Source organism: Passer domesticus, chromosome 3 (assembly GCF_036417665.1).
Source record: "Passer domesticus isolate bPasDom1 chromosome 3, bPasDom1.hap1, whole genome shotgun sequence".
Taxonomy (NCBI): domain Eukaryota; kingdom Metazoa; phylum Chordata; class Aves; order Passeriformes; family Passeridae; genus Passer; species Passer domesticus.
Genome location: NC_087476.1, coordinates 86,622,471 through 86,630,838, shown reverse-complemented (window position 1 = coordinate 86,630,838; position 8,368 = coordinate 86,622,471). Strand labels below are relative to the sequence as shown.

At 57.3% G+C, this 8,368-nt stretch overlaps 1 protein-coding gene across 3 annotated transcripts; it reads left to right on the top strand.

Annotated features, from left to right (window-relative positions):
* The first annotated feature begins 1,372 nt into the window (after positions 1–1,372).
* HLX (H2.0 like homeobox) lies at positions 1,373–7,810 on the top strand. Of its 3 annotated transcripts, none has more exons than XM_064414121.1 (4): positions 1,373–2,277; positions 2,836–3,015; positions 3,462–3,646; positions 7,671–7,810. In XM_064414121.1, the coding sequence occupies exons 1-4, from the start codon at positions 1,707–1,709 to the stop codon at positions 7,803–7,805; spliced, it is 1,071 nt and encodes a 356-aa protein (XP_064270191.1). In that variant the 5' UTR covers positions 1,373–1,706; the 3' UTR covers positions 7,806–7,810. The 3 variants fall into 3 exon arrangements, with proteins under 3 accessions (XP_064270191.1, XP_064270189.1, XP_064270190.1); XM_064414119.1 differs by lacking the exon at positions 7,671–7,810 and adding an exon at positions 4,456–5,308; XM_064414120.1 differs by lacking the exons at positions 2,836–3,015; positions 7,671–7,810 and adding an exon at positions 4,456–5,308.
* Positions 7,811–8,368: the final 558 nt, after the last annotated feature.

The window sequence follows — 8,368 nt, the reverse complement described above, 5'->3', positions numbered from 1 at the left end:
GAAGTCGTTCGATTCGGTTTGAGAGCAAGAGGATGTTGCTGGGGTCAGCTGCCCTGAGGGAGAAGGGGGGAAGAGATGCAGGGAAACGGGGCTTTCCGATGTCGAGGCAGGAATAGCTGAGACATAATCAACATTTTCTTTCGCCGCCTTCGGGTTTCGGACACATTTTGGCAAGCCAGCCCGTCTTCATTTTTCGGGTTTTTTTTCTCGTTAATAAGAACCAAACCAAAGCAAAGAGGTGCCTGGCTCTTCCCGGGGAGCCAACCTCACCTTCACCCGTTATAGCACACAGTTATGGCTAAAGAACATGTTCACTCTCGCTCGCAGGTGGTTTCAATATTCCCACAGAAGCTACATCTTCATACCTGGCGAAAGAAAAATAGCTCGCCTTTCTGGCGGTTCCCCCCAACCCGTCAGAATTTGGGAAATGCTTTGGAAAAAATAATATTATCTTTCTGAAACAAAATCAAAGCAAACTTACAATCGTCCGACCCGGCAGACTGCTCAAAATGACAGTGACTGCTTTACTTGTACGAAAACTAAAAATAAAGAAATAGTTGATTTTCAGAGTCAGGTCAGGACAAATGCGATGTTACAAAGGACGGAACAAAAATGTGCAAAAGATGTTTTCATAGATTTGTCCCTAAATCATTGCAGTGAATATAACATATGATTCTGGTGTACTGGAGAAAGTGGGGATAGTTCTGTCGTCAAAGGTTTGAGGAATTCTTAAGTAATTTTTAAGGTGTAATTGGTGTGCAAGCAGATGGAGCTACCGGGATGGAGAACCTGACAAAAATATATCCTAAAATTACACTGTCATCAAAACAATACTAGGTAATTAATCTCTGCTAATGTAGGAGCCAACGTGTCCTGGGCCCAGAATATCTGGGAGCTCTCATAAATGCATATATTGCATGCATCAGCACGGGCTTCTTCTCTTCCAGACTATCCCAGGCTCATTTATCCGGGAAGGAAACAAATTTCCTTGAGAATCGTTTCCAAGAGGACAGGCTTGCTTCCAATAGCCAAGAATTTCCCCGCGCGTTTCTTTCAAACGTTTGGAAATCGCGGCGGCAGTAAGCGCGGCGACCCTGCGCTGTATTTGTTTTTTGGGGTGGGCGGAAAGGGAAAAAGTGGTTTTTCAAAGTCCGGAGCGCAATTTCAGGGGGTATAGGTGTGTGCAGGGGTGTACTTCGTGGGGCAAACCTCTCCGAATCGCGGGTCCGGGGCCACACAGCGGGCGCTGTGGGCGCGGTGGCGGAACCCGGCCCCGGCTCTGCGTGGGCGTGTCGGCGGGCGGTGCTGCCCGGCCCCGCGGATCGCGGATTGGGCGTGGGGAGGGAGCGAGGGTTGCTCGCTGCCAGAGAAAGTTTTGGGGAGGGGTGGATGTTTTTCTCTTCCCCCAGTGCGAGGAAAGGGGGTTTGGTTTGGGTTTGTTTTGTTTGCTTCGCTCCGCTCCTCGCCCGCTCTCTTTCTTCGTCCGGCCGTGGGTTCTGGGGACTTTTTAATTTTCGGGGTTAATTTTTTCGTTTTATTTTCGTCATTTTTTGGTGGTTGGCTCTCCCTCTTTGTCCCTTCGAGAAGTGCTCCACCAGCCGCCTCTCGCCCTGCCATCCCTCCCCATGCGCCCGGGGCCGCGGGCAGCTCCGCGGCGCACACCCGGGAGCTGAGCTGCGGAGCGGCACATCCCCTCCTCGGGCAGGATGTACACGGCCGGGCTGGCTCCTTTCTACGCCTCCAACTTCAGTTTGTGGTCAGCGGCGTATTGCTCCGCATCGGGGCCGGCGGCCAGCGGCTGCTTCCCACTGGACGCCGCGGCGGCGAAGAAACCGTCCTTCTGCATCGCCGACATCCTCCACGCCGGCGGCGAGGCGGCGGCCGGAGCCGCCGACAGCCTGCCCGGAGGGCCCGGCAGCGGGATGCCGGCCGCGCTGGGAGCCGTGCACCACGGTGGTCCCTTCCACGCCACGGCCTCTCCGCTCCGGCCCACGCCTGTCGTGGCCCCCGACGCCCCCGCCGCCGCCGCCGCCTTCCCGCCGCGCCTCTCGCCGCTCTCCGCCGCCTACCACTCCCACCACCACCGCCCCCCGCAGCACCGGTCCCCCGCGGCGGCGGCGGCGGGCGCCGGAGGCGCCCCGGTCCCCGCCCGGCTGCCCGGCGGCCACACGCACAGCTCGGCGCCGGCGCCCGCTAGCAAGGACCTGAAATTCGGCATCGACCGCATTTTATCGGCAGAGTTTGACCCCAAAGTCAAGGAAGGCAACACGCTAAGAGGTAGAGAAATTAGCTTGTCCGCTTTCCCTGCTAACGCTGTCGATGCTGTTACTTGTGCTGTAATTAACGACTACACCCGCGATTTGAAAACTTTTCGATCTAGGCGAGAAAATAATTATTAAAAAAAAAGCGCGTTATAAATCAATGTTTCTAACAGCTCTGAGCTCACTGAGCCTCCCCCGCCCCTCCTCCCCGTCCCGGCCTCCGCACGGCAGAGCTGGGGCGCAGGGCTTGCGCCCCTGGGAAAATAGCGATAGCGTGAAAGTAGCGAGAGGAGCGCTCCGCGCTTCCCGGAACGGCCGGGGATTTCTGCCTCCCAGGGCACAGCCCATGTTAAAGGCTTTCGCTGCAATCCATCTCCCCTCGCGGCCTGTAAACATCCTGACCAAGGGAGTAAATATGTCGGAGGATGTCTCACTGCCGGGGCACGGAGGAGAGCCCTTGGGGGCGGGAGATGGCTGCTTGGAGCCCCTCCGACCGGGCACCCGCTCCGAGTCATGCCGGGTTGTCGGTCTCGACCGCGGTATAACAGAGCTCTCCTTGTTCCTGTGCTCGCAGATCTGACCTCCTTATTAACTACGAGCCGCCAAACTGGGGTTCATCTCCCCAACTTGCAGCCTTCCGCCGGCCAGTTCTTCGCGTCTCTAGACCCCATTAACGAGGCCTCTGCTATCCTGGGTCCCTTAAACACAAACCCAAGGAGCTCAGTGCAGCACCAGTTTCAAGACACTTTTCCAGGTACATCTCGTCCCTCCTCTACCCTCCCGTGGCACGGGACCCTACGTCCTGGAGTAACCCCCTTCCTCCCGGAGGGAACCGCCAGGCAATTTTGCAAGGCCGGGGTGTGTGTAGTGGGCTGCATGGGGGGGAGGAAGAGCTGCCTAGCTAGGGCCTGATCTAGAGGACCGTCCCATCGAGTACAGGAATAACCTGGGCCGAGAGAGAAGAAGCGGGGCGGCGGGAGAGGAAGAAATTCGGGTTCCACACAGCTCCACTTGCGCCCGAGGCAGCACAAGCTGACAGGACACGTACCATTCGGGCAGGCAGGGCCACGCTGGCCCGGGCCCTCCCTGCACACCGCACTCCAGCTCTTATTCAGATATATTTAAGGCTAACTTTCAGGCTGCAATATTAATAACACCATCTCCCCCTCTCTTCCCCCACTTTTCTCTTCCCTTCCCCAGGTCCGTACGCAGTTCTAACCAAGGACACTCTGCCCCAGACGTACAAGAGAAAACGCTCCTGGTCCAGGGCTGTTTTTTCCAACCTGCAGAGGAAAGGTTTAGAAAAACGGTTCGAAATCCAGAAGTATGTCACCAAACCGGACAGAAAGCAACTGGCGGCGATGCTGGGGCTGACAGATGCTCAAGTAAGAACGGCTTCGGTTTTATTTCAAACCTTACTTCCAGTTTAGATGAATACCAGAGGGCAGTGAAATTTCAAGGTGATTTCCCTTCCTTTATCATGAGTGGGAAGCCTGTGTGAGAATCTGCACCTTGCCCCGAGCATCTCTTGCGCCCAGGTTCCATGGTGTACCGCGGCCCAGTGCGGAATTTTCGCCATTGTTTTGGCCACCGAGGAGCAGGCCGGGCGGAGAGATGAGCGGAGCCAGGGCAAGCCATCAATGTGCGCTTTACTGCAGTGCAGTTTGCTGTAGGAGGCAGTTTAGGGCAAAGAAAGTAGAAGCAAAAACACTATTCTTAATGTCCCTTTTAAAAATTTTTATTTTCTTTTTTTTTTTTCCTAAATCTTTCCTTGCGTTGTGAAATCCTTCGTTCTGAGGAAGTGAAAACATTTCCTCAAACGGAAGCATTAAACGCCACTCTGTAATGATTCCACTATTGAGGCCCGCAGTGCACAGAATTGTATAACGCTGTGGTTTCTTGAGCAAGATTTGGTGTCCTGGAAGAAGAAGTAGAAGGAAAGAGGAAAAAAAATACAAACAAACAAACATATAAACGGGGTGGGGTGTGTGCGGTATTTAAATACACAAACTAGAAGGAGGAAAAAACAACAACAAAAAAACCCCTTTAGTCGCGTAAGGATGTGGGCAGCGAGAGGGAGGACGGCGCCTCCTCATCTTCCCGCGCTGCCGGTCCCGGTGGAAGGGCTCGGGGCCGGGCGCTGCGCGGGGCGCGCTGGGGCCGTGCCGCCCGTCTAAGGGCGGCGCGGCCGCAGGTGAAGGTGTGGTTCCAGAACCGGCGGATGAAGTGGCGGCACTCCAAGGAAGCGCAGGCCCAGAAGGACAAGGAGCCGCCGCCGGAGCCGGAGCCGGCGGCCCAGCGAACCGGCGCACCGCCCGCCGCCCCCGGGGAGCCCGAGCGCAGCCCCAGCCGCTCCGACGGCGACAGCGACAGCAGCGACGCTGAGTCCCTCGACATGGCCCCCAGCGACACGGAACGGACTGAGGGAGCCGAGCGGAGCCTGCCCGCCTCCGGGCTGGGCAAGTCCTCCGGCAGCCCCGGCCTGCCTTCCCCCCCGCCCGCCGCCACCAGCCCCGAGCCGCGGAGCGGTCTATAGTCGGGGTAGCCCGGGACCTGTTCGCTAATTTATCTCCCTTCCCCCGCCCTGGGGCGCGGCAAGTCCGGCCCAGCACCGGCCCCGGCCCGCTCCCGCCTGTGGCCAGCGCCCGGCCCGGCCCGGGGCGAGGGACCGAGGATGCAGGCGGAGGGGGGAGCCCCAGCCCCGCGGCGGCGGAGCGTGAGGCGGCCGCCTTTCACTCAGAGCTGCTCGCAGGAGACCGGGAATTTTTCCCTTTTTCCCTTTTTTTTTTTTTTAAATTTTAATTCTCCGTTTCCCGCTCATCGTTCTCTCCAAGGGAAATCCGAGCGAGGGACTGCGAGAACGCTCTCAGAAATCCCCACCTTTCCCCGCCCCACCCCCCAACCAATTTACAATGTGAAGTATTTTGTCAACGTCCTCATTGGTTGCAACTTGTTGCTTCGAATAATCCGGCCAAGAAATACTGCACTGACAAAATATATAAATATAAATATATATATATATATAAAATTCCTGTAAATAAAATGTTTGCTATGGTTTGTAGCCACGTCAGTCTTTTGACCAGGGGCGAGGGCTGGCGTGGCTGCCCCAGCTTCCTTCACCCGCTCGAAGGCAGCAGCTGCCTCTCATCTCCTCGCCAGGCAGCCTTCTCTTTTTTTTTTTTTTCTTTTTTTTTTTTTTTCTTTTTTTTTTTTTTCCCTCTAATGAAGGCAGTAACAAGGACTGGATTTGATGACGCAAAGTTGTGCCCCCGATGAGAAAGTCACCAGCGGCATTCGTAGCCCCGCGTGTTCCTATGCCGTGTGAGGTGGCTTTTGATTACGGATGCCAGGCAGGGCTGGGCTGTCCGACCGACCGCGACTCCCGGCGCTGCTGCCAGGAGCCGGCGGGGCAGTTTTGCGGCGCAGGGGGCACACGACGTGTTTGATTTGTTTTGCTTCGCTTCGTTGTGCCGTGCTCTGCTGTAGCTCCGGCTCGCAGCGCGCTCCTCCGCGAGCCCCCGGGAGGTTACAGCGCGGTGTGCGGCTCCGGGGCCGCGCTGTGACGCCCCACAGGCGCTGTGCGCGGCCAAGAGACGGATGGTGCCATGGGGGTAGGGTGACACCGGGGTGCGGGGGACACACGGCGGATTCTCCCCCTATTCCTGTGGGTGCCGCTGGGGCTGGGTGCCCTCCCCGGTGCGTGCGGCCTGGCGGCTCCACCGGGACTCCCCGGAGTCCAGGCCGGGATCCGACTGCTCCGCTCGGGTTCAGAGTTAGCTTCGCCCTGAGAAAAATATGAAGAGCCGCGCTACTCCGTTCTCCGTTCCTCTCGGGCCGCGAGGGAGGACGGGAACCGTTTCTGAGGCAGCCTGCTTACCCCTCCTTCCGTGCCAAGCAGCACGGATTAGAGCGAAAGCTGCGGTGGTGAGCAGCCCCTGTGCTCCCCTCTGGGGAGAGAGTTTTTTGCCTCGGCACAGAAATCCACGAAGGTGGGATGCTGCTCACGGAGGCAGGGGAAGGGCAGGAGAGGCCGAGCCGCCCTCCCTCTGCCCCACAAGCTCGGCCGATGGGCACTGAACCTAGGACAACCCTAGAAAGAAATGGGAGACAGAGGAATAAAGACCGAGAGAACGCCGGTGTCCTCTAGAGATGTGGAGGCGGGTTCACGTTTGGCCTTCGCCCGCTGCTTCTCTGAAGGTTCAGGCGAGAAATCCTTCGGGACCAGGGGGGTTTTCCGGGAGGGACACTCTCCTTGGGGGCCGCCCTTGTTAGCGAGAGCAAATCCCCGAGGAATGGGAAAGAAACACCCACAGAATTTCCCCACCAGAAGCCCTGGGGAGAAGGACCTGGGGCATAGAGCAGGCCAAGAGACATCTTGCGGGATGAAGAAGGGATGGGTGAATTGGTAAAAACACGTATAACCGAGAGGTCAGAGGCTCCGTCAGAGCCGCCACAGGCAGGGTGGTCTCCAGGCAGGGCGCGCACAAAGTTCTGGTGCATTCCTGGACGCCCGTGGCGCCCGCGCGGTGTAGCGCTCCAGGGGCACCGTCCCTGACCGACCCCTTTTGGGGCAGAGAAGTGGGACGGGGGAAGAAATTACTTGGAAGGGCTTTGTAAATTAATGTTCTGCCTTTAAAACCTTGCCAGGCAGTAAAGGAGGGGGTGTCACGGTTAATCGGGGCGCGGTGTGGGCCCTGCAGTTCACTTTCAGCCACAGAAAGCGGCTGCGCCCATCAGCGCGGGATTTGCCATGATGCTGGAACTCCCCTAAATGCAAGGGAGGCCGCGGGACAGATGCCCAGCGAAACACGACTGTTTCTCCTCCGATAAACCACCGTGGTGTGGCTCACGGAACCGCAGGAATTTGTTTGTCTCTTGAGTTTGCTTCCTGAAGACTAGCCTGAAGACTAGTGCAGGAGAGAGGGTTTTGGAGCGGCTCTTGTCAGATGAGAAAAGAAAAGCGCGTCGGGAAAGAGTTTCTCTTCCCTTGGGTCAAAGGAATCTGCATCTCCTCCAGTGCAGGGCTGGCTGCGTGAGGCCAGGCTCTCTCCACCTCGGGCTCCCCAAATAACGGCAGCAACGCCCGCCTGGATTTGGGGTCGGGGAGAGAGCGAGGCAATACCTTTATTGCAGAATTTTAAGATAACACGGGGAGAAAAAAAAAAAAAAAAGAGGGGGAAAGAATGCTGTTGGGACTCGAGCTTTAGGTACAGATGCTCAGATAGGAAGGGAAGAGATGGGATAAAATTCCTTCGTCCTGTGCCCGCTTTCTGTGCTCCGTGCACCTCGGGTGCTGTTCGGGCCAAGGGGCCAAGTGGCAGAGCGGGAGGATGGGTTTCTTCCTCTCCCCCGGCTACAGGGAAAATTAATTACATGTCTCTCCAATTTGCTCCTGCTGTGCACGTGCAGGTACAGCAAAGCCAGGAAAAGGCGTTTGGGGAAAGATGCGCCCATGGAGGGATTTGTGTCCGTCTCTTCAGGGAAGGAAATTTTCCCCGTCCCGCGAAGCTGCAGTTACAGCTCCATTTCTGCGGGAAAAAATAAGGACAATGTCGTGATCGCAGACAGCCCCAGCGCCGTTGGCTGGCGAAGGCGACATGTCCGTAGTGCAATGCAACACCCCCGCTCCCAGAACAGGTCAAAGAAAGCTTGGATCTCTATTTCTTTTGCTTGTTATGGCCAGGTAATACGAAAGGCTTTTGATGCTGGTTGTCTCTGAACTATAGACACCCGAGCCCACTGTTTTACTGCTGACCCGAAAATCCCCGACGGTGTTTCAGTCGGGGGCAGCAGCTTTCGTGGCAGTCTCTTCACCTCTCCTATATCCGCTGTGACTCTTTCCAGGTCTGTGCCGGGCACCGCAACCCCTTCGGGCTCCCCCTGCCCGCAGCATTGCGGCCGGGTGACGGCGGGGTGTCGCAGTGGGGTCGGGGTCCCCGCGGAGGGGCAGGCAGGGTCTTTCCCAGCGCTGCCATGGTCCCCGCGGTCCCGGTCAGGGCAGACTCATCGCACAAACTCTCTTCGTTGCTTCCCCACGCGGACGCCCCGCAGAGATTTTTCTCTCTGAGTTCAAATGAAAAGCCGTACCGGAGACCAAGAAGCAGGAG

Bases quoted from the DNA above. Each gene is read 5' to 3' on its own strand.
- HLX (XM_064414119.1), top strand. From the start codon at position 1,707: ATGTACACGGCCGGGCTGGCTCCTTTCTACGCCTCCAACTTCAGTTTG. The intron at 2,278-2,835 runs GTAGAGAAATTA...CTGTGCTCGCAG, and splicing joins GGAAGGCAACACGCTAAGAG to ATCTGACCTCCTTATTAACT. The intron at 3,647-4,455 runs GTAAGAACGGCT...GCGCGGCCGCAG, and splicing joins TGGGGCTGACAGATGCTCAA to GTGAAGGTGTGGTTCCAGAA.